Raw genomic sequence first — 17,043 nt, forward strand, 5'->3', positions numbered from 1 at the left:
AAGTAGCCATGTTTGACACATGAGGCAAGCTAGTATAAAATAGCCATGTTTGACACATGTGACAAGCTAGTATGAAGTAACCATGTTTGACACATGTGACAAGCTAGTATAAAGTAGCCATGTTTGACACATGTGGCAAGCTAGTATAAAGTAGTCATGTTCGACACATGTGGCAAACTAGTATAAAGTAGCCATGTTTGACACATGTGACAAGCTAGTATAAAGTAGCCATGTTTGACACATGTGGCAAGCTAGTATAAAGTAGTCATGTTTGACACATGTGGCAAGCTAGTATAAAGTAGCCATATTTGACACATGTGGCAAGCTAGTATAAAGTAGCCATGTTTGACATATGTGACAAGCTAGTATGAAGTAGCCATGTTTGACACATGTGACAAGCTAGTATAAAGTAGCCATGTTTGACACATGTGACAAGTTAGTATGAAGTAGCCATCTTTGACACATGTGACAAGCTAGTATAAAGTAGTCATGTTTGACACATGTGGCAAGCTAGTATAAAGTAGCCATGTTTGACACATGTGGCAAGCTAGTATAAAGTAGCCATGTTTGACACATGTGGCAAGCTAGTATAAAGTAGTCATGTTTGACACATGTGACAAGCTAGTATAAAGTAGCCATGTTTGACACATGAGGCAAGCTAGTACAAAGTAGCCATGTTTGACACATGTGACAAGCTAGTATAAAGTAGCCATGTTTGACACATGTGGCAAGCTAGTACAAAGTAGCCATGTTTGACACATGTGACAAGCTAGTATAAAGTAGCCATGTTTGACACATGAGACAAGCTAGTATAAAGTAGCCATGTTTGACACATGTGGCAAGCTAGTACAAAGTAGCCATGTTTGACACATGTGACAAGCTAGTATAAAGTAGCCATGTTTGACACATGTGACAAGCTAGTATAAAGTAGCCATGTTTGACACATGAGACAAGCTAGTATAAAGTAGCCATGTTTGACACATGTGGCAAGCTAGTATAAAGTAGTCATGTTTGACACATGTGGCAAGCTAGTATAAAGTAGCCATATTTGACACATGTGGCAAGCTAGTATAAAGTAGCCATGTTTGACATATGTGACAAGCTAGTATGAAGTAGCCATGTTTGACACATGTGGCAAGCTAGTACAAAGTAGCCATGTTTGACACATGTGGCAAGCTAGTATAAAGTAGCCATGTTTGACACATGTGGCAAGCTAGTATAAAGTAGCCATATTTGACACATGTGACAAGCTAGTATAAAGTAGCCATGTTTGACACATGTGGCAAGCTAGTACAAAGTAGCCATGTTTGACACATGTGACAAGCTTGTATAAAGTAGCCATGTTTGACACATGTGGCAAGCTAGTATAAAGTAGCCATGTTTGACACATGTGACAAGCTTGTATAAAGTAGCCATGTTTGACACATGTGACAAGCTAGTATAAAGTAGTCATGTTTCACACATGAGGCAAGCTAGTATAAAGTAGCCATGTTTGACACATGTGACAAGCTTGTATAAAGTAGCCATGTTTGACACATGTGACAAGCTAGTATAAAGTAGTCATGTTTCACACATGAGGCAAGCTAGTATAAAGTAGCCATATTTGACACATGTGACAAGCTAGTACAAAGTAGCCATGTTTGACACATGTGGCAAGCTAGTATAAAGTAGCCATGTTTGACACATGTGACAAGCTTGTATAAAGTAGCCATGTTTGACACATGTGACAAGCTAGTATAAAGTAGTCATGTTTCACACATGAGGCAAGCTAGTATAAAGTAGCCATGTTTGACACATGTGACAAGCTTGTATAAAGTAGCCATGTTTGACACATGTGACAAGCTAGTATAAAGTAGTCATGTTTCACACATGAGGCAAGCTAGTATAAAGTAGCCATGTTTGACACATGTGACAAGCTAGTATAAAGTAGTCATGTTTCACACATGAGGCAAGCTAGTATAAAGTAGCCATGTTTGACACATGTGGCAAGCTAGTATAAAGTAGCCATGTTTGACACATGTGGCAAGCTAGTATAAAGTAGCCATGTTTGACACATGTGGCAAGCTAGTATAAAGTAGCCATATTTGACACATGTGGAAAGCTAGTATAAAGTAGCCATGTTTGACATATGTGACAAGCTAGTATGAAGTAGCCATGTTTGACACATGTGGCAAGCTAGTACAAAGTAGCCATGTTTGACACATGTGACAAGCTAGTATAAAGTAGTCATGTTTCACACATGAGGCAAGCTAGTATAAAGTAGTCATGTTTCACACATGAGGCAAGCTAGTATAAAGTAGCCATATTTGACACATGTGACAAGCTAGTACAAAGTAGCCATGTTTGACACATGTGGCAAGCTAGTATAAAGTAGCCATGTTTGACACATGTGACAAGCTTGTATAAAGTAGCCATGTTTGACACATGTGACAAGCTAGTATAAAGTAGTCATGTTTCACACATGAGGCAAGCTAGTATAAAGTAGCCATGTTTGACACATGTGACAAGCTTGTATAAAGTAGCCATGTTTGACACATGTGACAAGCTAGTATAAAGTAGTCATGTTTCACACATGAGGCAAGCTAGTATAAAGTAGCCATGTTTGACACATGTGACAAGCTAGTATAAAGTAGTCATGTTTCACACATGAGGCAAGCTAGTATAAAGTAGCCATGTTTGACACATGAGGCAAGCTAGTATAAAGTAGCCATGTTTGACACATGTGACAAGCTAGTATAAAGTAGCCATGTTTGACACATGTGACAAGCTTGTATAAAGTAGCCATGTTTGACACATGTGACAAGCTAGTATAAAGTAGTCATGTTTCACACATGAGGCAAGCTAGTATAAAGTAGCCATGTTTGACACATGTGACAAGCTAGTACAAAGTAGCCATGTTTGACACATGTGGCAAGCTAGTATAAAGTAGCCATGTTTGACACATGTGACAAGCTTGTATAAAGTAGCCATGTTTGACACATGTGACAAGCTAGTATAAAGTAGTCATGTTTCACACATGAGGCAAGCTAGTATAAAGTAGCCATGTTTGACACATGTGACAAGCTTGTATAAAGTAGCCATGTTTGACACATGTGACAAGCTAGTATAAAGTAGTCATGTTTCACACATGAGGCAAGCTAGTATAAAGTAGCCATGTTTGACACATGTGACAAGCTAGTATAAAGTAGTCATGTTTCACACATGAGGCAAGCTAGTATAAAGTAGTCATGTTTCACACATGAGGCAAGCTAGTATAAAGTAGCCATGTTTGACACATGTGACAAGCTAGTATAAAGTAGTCATGTTTCACACATGAGGCAAGCTAGTATAAAGTAGCCATGTTTGACACATGAGGCAAGCTAGTATAAAGTAGCCATGTTTGACACATGTGACAAGCTAGTATAAAGTAGCCATGTTTGACACATGAGGCAAGCTAGTATAAAGTAGCCATGTTTGACACATGTGACAAGCTTGTATAAAGTAGCCATGTTTGACACATGTGACAAGCTAGTATAAAGTAGTCATGTTTCACACATGAGGCAAGCTAGTATAAAGTAGCCATGTTTGACACATGTGACAAGCTAGTATAAAGTAGTCATGTTTCACACATGAGGCAAGCTAGTATAAAGTAGCCATGTTTGACACATGAGGCAAGCTAGTATAAAGTAGCCATGTTTGACACATGTGACAAGCTAGTATAAAGTAGCCATGTTTGACACATGTGACAAGCTTGTATAAAGTAGCCATGTTTGACACATGTGACAAGCTAGTATAAAGTAGTCATGTTTCACACATGAGGCAAGCTAGTATAAAGTAGCCATGTTTGACACATGTGACAAGCTAGTACAAAGTAGCCATGTTTGACACATGTGGCAAGCTAGTATAAAGTAGCCATGTTTGACACATGAGGCAAGCTAGTATAAAGTAGCCATGTTTGACACATGTGACAAGCTAGTATAAAGTAGCCATGTTTCACACATGAGGCAAGCTAGTATAAAGTAGCCATGTTTGACACATGTGGCAAGCTAGTATAAAGTAGCCATGTTTGACACATGTGGCAAGCTAGTATAAAGTAGTCATGTTTGACACGTGGCAAGCTAGTATAAAGTAGCCATGTTTGACACATGTGACAAGCTAGTATAAAGTAGCCATGTTTCACACATGAGGCAAGCTAGTATAAAGTAGCCATGTTTGACACATGTGACAAGCTAGTATAAAGTAGCCATGTTTGACACATGTGGCAAGCTAGTATAAAGTAGCCATGTTTGACACATGTGGCAAGCTAGTATAAAGTAGTCATGTTTGACACATGTGGCAAGCTAGTATAAAGTAGCCATGTTTGACACATGTGACAAGCTAGTATAAAGTAGCCATGTTTCACACATGAGGCAAGCTAGTATAAAGTAGCCATGTTTTACACATGTGACAAGCTAGTATAAAGTAGCCATGTTTCACACATGAGGCAAGCTAGTATAAAGTAGCCATGTTTGACACATGTGACAAGCTAGTATAAAGTAGCCATGTTTGACACATGTGGCAAGCTAGTATAAAGTAGCCATGTTTGACACATGTGGCAAGCTAGTATAAAGTAGCCATGTTTGACACATGTGGCAAGCTAGTATAAAGTAGCCATGTTTGACACATGAGGCAAGCTAGTATAAAGTAGCCATGTTTGACACATGTGACAAGCTAGTATAAAGTAGCCATGTTTGACATATGTGACAAGCTAGTATGAAGTAGCCATGTTTCACACATGTGACAAGCTAGTATAAAGTAGCCATGTTTGACACATGTGACAAGCTAGTATAAAGTAGCCATGTTTGACACATGTGGCAAGCTAGTATAAAGTAGCCATGTTTGACACATATGGCAAGCTAGTATAAAGTAGCCATGTTTCACACATGAGGCAAGCTAGTATAAAGTAGCCATGTTTGACACATGTGACAAGCTAGTATAAAGTAGCCATGTTTCACACATGAGGCAAGCTAGTATAAAGTAGCCATGTTTGACACATGTGACAAGCCAGTACGTATAAAGCTTTCTGTAGATTGTCAGTAACGGTTGAAAAACCTGCTTAGTTTTTAAGAGTTAATTTAAAAGCACTTGGCTTATTATTCTATAGAATTATTGACATAATTATAAACAGACTTAATTTAACTATGACAGAATTGTGGACACATTTATTACACACGGAAGTATTATAACACTATGAATTTTTATCTTACAAATATTTTTCATGAGAGAGAACTATAATGAAGCTATTTGAAACAGCTTACACCCTTTGGCTTTTTTGCAAACTTCTGTTTGTCAATGAATTAGTGCTACCATCCAAATCTTCCATTGGGTCTTGATAATGCTCATGCATGACTACCTGTTCTGTTTGTAGCTCGTTTTTGTGTTTTTAGCCTCCTCATTAATAGAGTTTACCATAGAGTCAGCCTCCCGCACAGACTCTGGAGTTTATAGGATAAAGGCTGTGAATCAATGCGGAGAGTTTGAGAGGGACATAAATGTTCTTGTCATCGGTACGTGAGCTTAGAGCATCTGGTTACAAATAGCTTACACGTTAGATTGTTGGAGTTGTCTTCTTGTGGTTATTTTATAATGTTAAATATGATCTGCTGAGATGAGAATTAGGGAGCTGCTTTAAGTTAATATTACTACAAATATATGTATATACACGTATATTTTTATATATACGTGTTTATATATGTACATACTTGTATAAAATTTTCACTCTTGTTAGGGACACTGGAATATCTATTGTCACTAGCAAATATAAAAAGTATTGGGTATAAAAAGATTTTAAAATAATATTAATGTTTTTGTTTTTAAATGCTTTAAATAGCTCAAGACTTAAAGTTTTGAAGCAAAGCTGAAACACAAAATCTGTTGCTTTTATATTCAGAGAAATATCGTAACGGCATGAGTTACAAAAGCATCTTGCAATGGTTCCTTATTTACACAGGAACATGAACTTTTTACATTGTTCAATTGATATATAATGATTGAAACTCATTGTTAAAGTTATCGTATCTCTTTGTTTATTTAGCTAATGTCACAGGAAGTGGACTCTGTTGCAGGACTACAATCTCTTAGTTTAGCTTATTTCTTGTGGTAAATGTAAAATTATATAATAGGTTAGTAACTTATCAAAGCTCGAGTTATAACATCATGCTATTGGCAACGCATGGTAATAATATTGTGGATCTGGGAATCCTGCTTTTAGTGCTTTTTGTTTCAACTAGTTTTTGTTAAACCCAAAGGTTTATATAATTTTCCATTTATACACCCAGCACTGCCTGGCTACACTTTGGTTATAAGAGTTATAGTACATCATTGAGATGAAAAACAGTGTCGAGGTCAAAAATAAATGATGCAACAGGAAATGACAAAGCATCTGCTGGCAGCATCAATTGTTTTAATGCAACTAAACTTACACTTTTTGTGCCCGTAATGAACTTATCAATGTTTCTTGAGTATCATTGATGAGTATTTTACTAAAATGAGATGTTTTCAGTTGTAGCAAGTGGAAACATCTCAGCTAGCAATTTATTTCTTATTAAAAACCTCTCAAAGTTGTTTAAAAGTAGTAACTTTTTAGCTTTTTATTCCAATCAAAGAATTAAAACAGGAGTTTGTAATAAATGCACTAAAGAATGGAATTATGCCTAATGGATATACAGTAACAGCAAATCTATTGTTTTGTTTCAAACAGATGAAACCTGTCACAGCAATTAAAAAACTGAGTGGTTGTCTTTTTTAATTAGCTGCCTTTGCTGCTTCATGATTGGTTAAACAGAGACAAAGGCATTACATCATCGCTTAGCTATGATAGCTTAAGCATGATAGCTTTAGCGGAGTTGTCCTCCTGTTAAAACAAATTCTGCTGAACATACAATTGTCCTTTTACTCCCACGGAAACAACTCCTGATGAGAAGTGTTCGTGTCAAGTACTTGTACAGTGAATCATAACAGCACCATGAAATTTGTGGTATAGTTTATTACTGTCCAATCAAGGAGCAGTTTGTAGAACATGTGACGTACTGAATAACTCTATTGAGCTAGCGTGAATCCTGCAGTTTAGAGGTCCAGTATTGCCTTAACATGTTTCCCCTACCATGAGCCAAAATAAAACTTGATATTCACCCAAGTTTGTTCTACAAGCAGTTTGTTAGAATAGAATAGTTTTGTGTGTTGTTTTTGTTGATGAATATTATTTTTTGAAGAATTTATTTACAAAAACAACACAACAAATATTTTACTCTAGCTAAATAACTACATCAATCTATGTTATTGTATCAGTGTGTACCAACACAAAAAACCACTATACTAGAATGTCTACAATGGAGTACCATAAAACGGAACTACTAGAATCCAAGTTATTTTCACTTATTTTCATAGACAAGGCTGGTAAGGTTGAAGGCTTGACAGTTGGTGAAGTCTGGGCTGACAACGTCTTTCTCAAATGGCAGCCTCCTAAAGATGACGGGGGTTATGAGATTAGCTACTATATTGTGGAGATGATGGATGTTAAAGGAGGCAGCTGGAGCAAAGTTGGTAAGTCGTCTTTCCCTTGTCTTCTCCATAAACTTAATGTTCTATCTGCTTATATCCTTTCATAAATGTAACCAGATCATGCTTGTCTTATTTTCTATCAGGTTTTGCAACAAGTACAAATGTACAAATGTACAACTTGTACAACATGTACAACATGTTGTCAGGTTTCAGCTGTACAACATGTAGAGCTGAAAGCCTCCCGTTGCATGGGTAATAAAAGAGTTTTTGCACAGAAAATTTATTTTTAATCAATGAATACAACATTTACCATTTTAATTCTTAAACGAAGGTGTTTGTTTATTTCTGTGTGTGTCTGGCCAATGCATAATTAAAGAATTTGAAAGCTCGAGGCATAGGTAAAACAAATTGTTGAAAAACGTTTCTTACTTCTTACGATACATACATTCATTCATGATTTAAAAAAGCTTATAAACGGTAGCAGGTAATGTAGTTGCCCTTGGCTAAATTTCTTTACACAATGAATTTGAGTAACTTAAGCTAGTAACTTGAGCTAATATTTTAATCTTTACTATAATAAGAGTTGTGTCGGTCTGAAGCTCAGAGCGTTAGGAAAAAAATTGCACCTCACGGGAATCAAACCCATACATTCAAATGCGAGGAATTTAAAATCAAGCCCACTACCACTAAGCCATGCAACCACGTTGCCATATTTTGGAATAGTTGTGCATACAACCATACACATCATGTGCTCTCATGGCGCACTGAACTGCAAGCGTGTGATTTTAATCAACCTCTTGTCGCTGTTAACTGGACATACAGCAAACACTTCAATTTATATATATAGATATATATACTTTCCTAGCAGCAACTGAGATTGTAACACGAATTAACATAATATTCGCTGTTTGAAGGTTGTTGTAGAGCCAATTACCTTTTATTTATTAAACGTAGCACATTAACATTTTGAACACACAATCTCGGAAACAATCTAATTGTAACATCTTTTATCACTCGTGGACAATATTCGTTAACCTCATTTCTCACCACAAATGACTTGAGTAGTTTTTTGCAAACATTTGTTATAAATTAAGTTGTTTCTTACAGTAGTAAGCAGTAAGTAGTTACTTACTAAGGAAGTTTTGTAATTTACTGAGCATATTAGAAGCTTACACCATAGATAATGATTGTTTGTGAGAGACAATTTCTCTGTAATTCAGTTTCCTCTTCACATGTGAAAATAGCCTAGATCGTCAAACAAACCACAAAGTTATTTATGAAATGCGTTAAACTGTTAAATCACAGTAATGTAGGAAATATGTCTATGGAATAGGGAAATATGTCTGGAATAGGGAAATATGTCTATGGAATAGGGAAATATGTCTGTGGAATAGGGAAATATGTCTATGGAATAGGGAAATATGTCTGTGGAATAGGGAAATATGTCTATGGAATAGGGAATAAATAAAATTGTGTAAGAGAATAACTTTACATATTGTGTATAATATTTACTCAAGGGTATATATATTACAGGTCAGTGTAAGGAAACTGAATTTCGTGTTAAGAAACTCACCGAGAATGCCAAGTACAGGTTTCGAGTTTGCGCGCACACTCTCGACGGACAAGGCCAATGGGCGGAGCTCGATAATGATGTCACCGCACGAGATCCCTATGGTAAGCTTGTCATTAATATGAACTTGAACCTTTATAAGAAGCTGAGAGGTTAGTTGCAGTTGAGACTAGGATGGAACTCTTGCGAGGTGCCCAACCCGGAGACAGTTTGTTCAATCTTGATGTGATAAAATGCTTGAGAATAAGAGAGTTCATCCGTCTGTGGTTGCTTTTACATGAATGGCAAGTTTGGTAAGAGTGGAATATAGTCTTGCTATTTCCTTCCCTTAAACAAACAACTTTTAAACTAATAAGGGAATGTAAACCATAAGCAGGAGTAGAAGTTACTATTTGCTAGAAATATATAACACTTTGATTCTTATTAATAATTTTTTAATGTAAAAAGCACATAAGACCATTAGTAAACCTTACACTATGTTTCTGTAAGGAAGTACAAGTGTGGATGAACTATAGTGGCAAGACCACTAGGTATCAACTTCATCTAATACATAATAATAATAATAATAGCGATTACTATTAATTTATTATAATAATACTACTGTCCCTGGTGATTTCCGAATGAGAGAGGAGTTGAAAAAGATTGGGAAATACCAGGACCTAGCATCGGAGATAACCCGGATGTGGAAAACAACAGAGCAAGCCATCTCCATCATGGTAGAAGCTCTTGGTGGCAAACATCGGGTGACTGATTGAATGGCTTTACTGAGAGTTGATGTGAAGAAATGCGCTGATGCAGTAGCCTTGTTAGGATCGGCTAGCATTTTTAGGAAGGTGTTGTCCATTCTACAATAATAATAATATTAATAACTATAATGAAGTAGGTGGAGAAGTATCAGGATTTGGCAGAAGAGTTGAGGAAGGTCTGGAAGACATCTGTGGCGATCGTTCCTTTAGTGGTTGGGTGTGGCTAAGTGGTGGCTAAAAATAACTTCTAGATTTTTAATTTCTTTCACTAGCAAAGAATTAATAACAGTCAACAAGTAATTTTATCATATCGTGAACAAGGAAGTGAACTTCTAACAATTCTTAGTTCACAAAACTTGAGATTTTTCTCAGTATGAAATAGATTTTAGTTTATGTTCAGTGTAAAACTGTTCTAACCTACTTTCAACAATAGTAATACTAGCTGTATGAAGATCAAATGAAAAGATCAAAGGAAAACAAAGGAAGTACCAGCAACTGGCTTATGAACTTTGTGAGCGAAAGCCAGGCTTCAAGGTGGAGATCATCCCAGTGGTCTCTGGATACTTGTGTGGACATTCATGCTGAAGGAACAGATAAAAATGATACTCAAAGCTGATGAGCAACTAGTACATATGACATGGGGAGACTTGCTGAAACTGTGTTAGCAGAGAGCGAGGGTATAGGTAGGAAGGTGCTGTCAAACACCATCCCAGCACACTATGGCATTATGAAGATGCCAACAAATTTTGGTGGCACCCCAGAACAAGGCCTTAATCGGCTATATTTAGGCGGTAATAGCTTTGGCTTGCACTCTGCTGTCTAGGAACGTTTAATAGCAAAATTCAGTTTGTATTTTAGTAAAGGAGATCTGTTTGGTTTGTGTTTCACACGCATTTGTGTATAGACCTGTTATAGTAGTTTCTTGGTGTTTAGCAATGTTATTAGCTACATGTAGATTGCTCAGGCAGTAATGGGCAGCGATGGGCAGCTCTGTTGATGTTGGTATGAATTGTTCTTAGTCATCTTCCTTTGTTAGATCCTCCGAGTGGCCCTGAGAGTGTGACAGTAGAGGACTTCACTTACCACTCCGCAAAGTTAACCTGGGGACCACCAAAGACTGATGGAGGCTCACCTGTCAACAAGTACATAGTTGAGATGAAGACAGCATCAGAGAGCAGCTGGACAGAGGCTAGTATATCATTCATTCAGTCATCTATACTCTGTACAATTGTATAATGACACCTAATACTAATCATCTAATCTAATACTCTACACACCATGTGTGTATGTCTGTCGGTGTGTATGTCTGTCTGTGTGTATGTCTGTCTGTGTGTATGTCTGTCTGTATGTATGACTTGTATTGGCATTGATAATCATCAACAAAATAAGTTTTTTTGTTATTTGCTGACAAAAACTAAACGAATGAAATCAGGAGTTATTGAGTGAATTGAAAAAAAGTGTTTTAAAAGTCAGTAATCTAATAGCATTGCAAAGGAGTGAGAATAGTGAATTGAAGGTTGTAGTAACAGATAGTTCATGAACTGAGTTCATGCTGGTGTCACGGAATAGAAAACAATGTTGGTCATATGTGTGAAAGAATAAATACAAATATTCCAGACATATTTTACACAGAATTTCTAAACCTGTACCACAAACGCAGAAATGAGCAAGTCTGGGATAAGGCAATATGTTCAATGATTTAGTGATGTGATTGGTAGAAGTGTGGTGAGCTGAAATACTATGTTATGTTAGCAGTATTTTAATATTAAAACAAACCCTTTAATCATCTGAAAAGTCTATATTATGTATAATACACTTTTGACTTTTCTACTCCCGCCTCCTCACTCCCTTTTTTGCACATTAAACATAAACTGCAATGGCTGGTCTTTGTCATAAACCCATGGGGACTCCTGGTTGGAAATGTACAGATTACAGCTCAGCACAATAATGAAGTAGTCAAAAACATTTCTCAAACTATAGGTCTATGGACGTGTATGTCTATGCATTTAAAACCACATTCATCTGATCTTTGTGAACAGGTTTTTTTGCAAACAAGTTATTCAACTATTTTTGTTTTGCATGACCTGAGATATTTCAGTCTCCTATAAAATTTGGTTAAATCAGATGCTCTGATAAGTTTGAAATTTTCTATAGAAAAACACAAGTTGAAGTTAATAGCACAACATCATAATATATTTATAGATGCTATCTGATTAAGGCACGATTCATAGTTTATCTTTCTTGTTTCTTTTTGCTATAAAAACAATGAATCATCATTTGTATGCGCTTTTCCCTGTCCTACTTTTTATTTCGTTCATTTGGAGTTGTCTTATTTTATATGTATTTTTAGGTGTCTTATTATTTAACGCACTGTCTATCTCCTTAAATTAAGAAAAACTGCTCTAAATCTTGTTCACATGCTTATGTTTGTCTGTCTGTCCGTCCAAATATCTGTCTCTAATTGGGCATTACATCTGAATAGTTAGTTTATGTTCGCTTGTTCAGTTTCTTCGTGCTTATTCATGCCGTTTTATGCAAGAAAAGATGTTAATGAAGCTAACATAGCATAGCCCATCTTACTAAAGATTGTAAAATTCTGAAGTGGGCAAACCAAACTGAGCACCAGTTACAAGAACCCAAATAAGTCATCTTGTAGAGTCCTGATATCAACTAGTATGCTTTTTCACTACAGTAGTTTGGTATATCACTACTGCACATTTAGTGATTTTTAGAACCTATTTTGTATAGTACCATATTTGCTTTGTTTTAACTACTTCAAACACATCTTTTTTGCAATTTACAAATGTGATGATAATTAAAGGTAATATGTTAAGTAGCCCTTTAACCAATCTTCTGTTTCGTCGCATTAACTTTGAGAAGAGTGAGTCTTTTTCACGCAGGTCTTGAGTCAGCCAGTTTAATAATTATAACAAAATAAATAAACATTGAAGAAGGATGGTGTTTAGATAAAAAAGAACTTTAGGTGATTCTTTACCAAATTATTGCATTATAAAATATTTAAACCTATATTTGTTGCTTCAGAATGACTGCTTCTTATCTTGAAACTGAACAGTAGTATCGTAATATTAACAATTTAATTTTATCTAATATTACTTCTTTACGCAGTCCACATAATTTCTACTTAGCGTGGTTCTACTTTAACTTGGCATTTCTACTTTACACTTCATGCTACGTGTTTGTCTCACACATATAATATAATAAATATAATAGATATAGATAGAGTTTATTATATCTATGGTCTCACTCTCACATAAAGAGATGACATAAAGTCAATGACTTAATCGTCAACTACTAACATTAAGCTTGGCCTTACTCGGGGTTTCTTTCACTTTCAACTCAAATTGTTCAATGGTGAATATCCATGAACATGTTCATTGAGTACAATTGTACTTAATGCATACGAAGATGGATTCTTGAGTCTCTATTCTGATAGATTGCGGTACGTTTATACAGAAAATGAAAGTTCTAAATGTCAAATGATTCTGACATTACTTGAAGTGGACCTGCTTTTATACATTAATAAGCCATAGTGAGCCCGCTCTACAACTTTTCCCAATCATGAAAACTTTTTGAACCCTGCAGAACATCACTTTTATTATAGTGACATTTTTTGGTCTACCAAACCGAAGGTCACAAGATCGAGACCAGTCGTTAGCAATCTTTTACAAAGCATTTCATCTACCCAATCACGAAAAATTTTTAATCCTGCAGAACATCACTCTTATTATAGTGACATTTCTTGGTCTACCAAACTGCAGGTCACAGGATCGAGACCAGTTATTAGCGATCTTTTACAAAGCATTTCAACTACCACATATATCATTTCTTGGTCTACCAAACTGAAGGTCACAAGATCGAGACCAGTCGTTAGCGATCTTTTACAAAGCATGTCAACTACCACATATATCATTTCTTTAGTGTGACTGTTTCAAACAAGACTACGTAATCAGAGTTTTATAATATCCAAAATTGTTTTGCAGCTTTTTATTATTTTATGACATAATTCGCCTAGTAACTTTTGTGCAGACGACTCCATAGTCTGTGTGTGTTTAGACATCTCATGAATTCATGTTATTTCAGTACTCAAAAGTCAGAACTCAATTGTGAGTCAGAGTGGTATTACAACGGTTACCTTGTCTTGATTGATCTTGTGGCAGGACTAAAAGTGCCGGATTTTAGTAGCAAGATTTGAATGGGAAGAGACTGTCATCCAGTTTAGATTTTAAAGTTTGAATTAAGTGAGTTTTATCGAAAATGCTCTGCAAAGTTTTTGTTTTTAGTGGGTTTGGCTACTATGCCCTAAAGCAGCTTAACTCGCTGTGTTTTAAAAGAACTGCTGGCTCAGAGCCAGAAAACAAATAAAGGAGTTTAAAGACGTGGTTGCCGTCTTTCTGTTTCATCTGATAACATTTGTTTGCATTGTTGAGCAGGTGGGAAATACAGCAAGGTGTGGTTACACAATAGAGCAGCTTAAAGAAGAGACTGAATACCAGTTCAGAGTTATAGCTGTGAACAAAATGGGCAGCTCCGTACCGTCCCAAACCTCTGGCTCTATTCTTACAAAGAAAAAACTTCGGGCTCCAAGGGTTCGTTATTGATCTTTGCCCGTATTTGCAATTGTTAGTTGTTCTACATGTAAATTATACACATTTAAATACATGTATATACATGCATGAATGATGTAGTCATATTTGGCAATACTTGTAAAGTGGATTGTTATTATTGCTAGTACTCCGGCAGCCCGGTGAGAGATCGTCATGCATAATAAGGAACAGTACAATTATTCCAAAATGTTGCAAGGTGGTTGATTGGTGCAGGTGGTACAGCGTTGATCTAGCTTGCTGAAAATCATGTGTTCAAGTCCTGTTAAAAGCAATATTTTTTCTAACCTTTAAATGTAGCTTCGGATAAATGTATGAACGGACACGGCTCTTATTATAGTAAAGATTGCACGAACCTTTTTAGGAAAAGCAAATGCCGAGTGTCCTGACATTTCATGGCCTGTTAGTTCATCTACTAGTTAAGCTGCGATTAAGGGTTCTATTTCGGTCATGGAATTATGGATCTTTCTAGAATACCCTTCTCGAGCTGTATTAGTATGTTACTTGCCTGCTGAGCCATGCTTGTTCCTCAGTCAGCCCTGCTGGTTCCTCAGTCAGCCCTGCTTAGCAAAGGCTATTAACACTGGTGGTATATAATAGTATGAGTATGCTAGCAAATTCTGGCACACACTGTATTTCAGTAATTTAGGGTTGTCCCCTCGACGATTTCTCGTAGACCATGTGAATGCTTTAATGATCACATCACTGATGCAATGCGGATATGATGGGAAACCTTCCTGATGCCAAAATTTCCCGATATTTCACCGAGCATTTGCACTAGTCTGTGCATTTTGCACTATTTTGGTGATAGTGATTGGTTGTCACAAATTGTGGGACCCATATTTCCTACGTTATACCACAGACCAATCACTGATGAAAACGATGAGTAGTAGCAGATAGGTTTGTGAGTCTGAGTAATGTTGATGTATAGTGGGAGTACTGGCAATATACTGTGATACGGTGTGTAGGGACTACCACGCTTGAGAGCAATTGTACCCAGGCTAACTCATAATCAACCAATGAGCATGTTTACTTTTCTGTTTTTTTTTCAGCTGGACACGCGTGACTGGAGTGACCTTATAAAAAAGAAAGGACAATCCTTCAACCTCACCTGCCAATACTCAGGAGTCCCCCAGCCCACGATTGAGTGGTACAAGATGGATGAGGTAGGGTTACGACTTGGCCATTAGATTGGTGAACAATGTAGAACAGGTATTAGAGTACAATAGAGTTAAATCATACCTAGACTAATACATGAAAGAGCAAACAGTAATGAAATGATAACTACCAACAGTGAATTGTTCTAGGATGAAGGAAGAGCTAGAGCAGACTACAAAAGCAAAATCGTATTACAACTAAAAAGGTGACTGCTGACTAGATTTTACTGAGAGGAAAAAATAGCTATGAGTAAACTAGAGTGAACTTCATGTATGTGAGAGTATACTATACTAGAGTAAACTACATGTATGTGAGAGTATACTATACTAGAGTGAACTACATGTATGTGAGAGTATACTATACTAGTGTGAACTGCATGTATGCGAGAGTATACTATACTAGAGTGAACTACGTGTATGTGTGAGCACACTGTACTAGAGTGAACTGCATGAGAGTATACTATACTAGTGTGAACTGTATGAGAGTATATTTTACTAGAATGAACTGTATGAGAATATACTATACTAGATTGACTGTATGGGAACATACTATGCTAGAGTGATCTGTATGAGAGTATACTGTACTAGAGTGAACTGCATGAGAATATACTATACTAGATTGATCTGTATTAGCGTAAAATAACATGACTTGAAAGCCAACCATAAAGTAACCAGTAATAGAGTGATAATTTTAGTAACTGAATTCTCTCTTTAGACTCTTATCTCATGTCAACCATAGGCTGTGGCAATTGTTTATCGGCACTGTACAACAAGCTTAGCAACTGCTTTGCAGCAAGAAGACAAAACCCAAAAAGAAGTGGTAAGATTTTAAAATGTAGAGATGCACTGATTGAAGAATATAACTCCGAGTTAACTAACACTTCATTCCTCTTCTTGTCATTGATAACCCTAACAAATGCTGCATAGCATTAGTTTCTGTATTATTTTGTAGTTGCATGGTATTGTCAGTAGGCAGTAAGCATAGCTTCTAGTAGTTGATACAAATCACATGAGTAAATTCTGAAAGACTGGGGTAAGACCTAATGTTGTAGTTACTGTCAAGTGTTCATTGCAGAAATAGTTGAAGTGTACTGAGCAATGCGCTTCCACGTTCACAACTCAGACTATTAGTATATACTGAATAAATAAAGGATAAGTTCAGCTCTTCAGCTACTAACTTCATCTCAACATCGTCTAACTTAAGGCTGCTGTTGCTAATTATAGCTGACGCTTGAGTAAGGAGGTTCTATTACAACTGAGTGCTCTAGGCTATAAAGTAATGGTTTATTGGAACTTTCAATAAATAGATCTGACTTTAGTTTCACTTAAGGGGAGATAACTTTTTGTTTCTTTTTAACAACCTCCAGATTAACAGGGGAGAATAGAAGTCAGATCTAGCAATTTTTTTACACTTTCTGCCAATCGATCCA

The 17,043-nt window shown here is 36.4% G+C and overlaps 1 protein-coding gene across 1 annotated transcript in view; it reads left to right on the top strand.

Annotated features, from left to right (window-relative positions):
• LOC137388203 (twitchin-like) overlaps positions 1–17,043 on the top strand; it is a 141,327-nt gene that overhangs the window by 43,014 nt on the left and 81,270 nt on the right. Inside the window, exons 22-27 of the mRNA XM_068074707.1 lie at positions 5,406–5,525; positions 7,405–7,560; positions 9,052–9,192; positions 10,871–11,022; positions 14,286–14,441; positions 15,509–15,622. Coding sequence (XP_067930808.1) covers positions 5,406–5,525; positions 7,405–7,560; positions 9,052–9,192; positions 10,871–11,022; positions 14,286–14,441; positions 15,509–15,622 — 839 coding nt within the window. The remainder of the gene's footprint in view (positions 1–5,405; positions 5,526–7,404; positions 7,561–9,051; positions 9,193–10,870; positions 11,023–14,285; positions 14,442–15,508; positions 15,623–17,043) is intronic.

The sequence above is a fragment of the Watersipora subatra genome, chromosome 2 (assembly GCF_963576615.1).
Source record: "Watersipora subatra chromosome 2, tzWatSuba1.1, whole genome shotgun sequence".
NCBI classification, from domain to species: Eukaryota; Metazoa; Bryozoa; class Gymnolaemata; order Cheilostomatida; family Watersiporidae; genus Watersipora; species Watersipora subatra.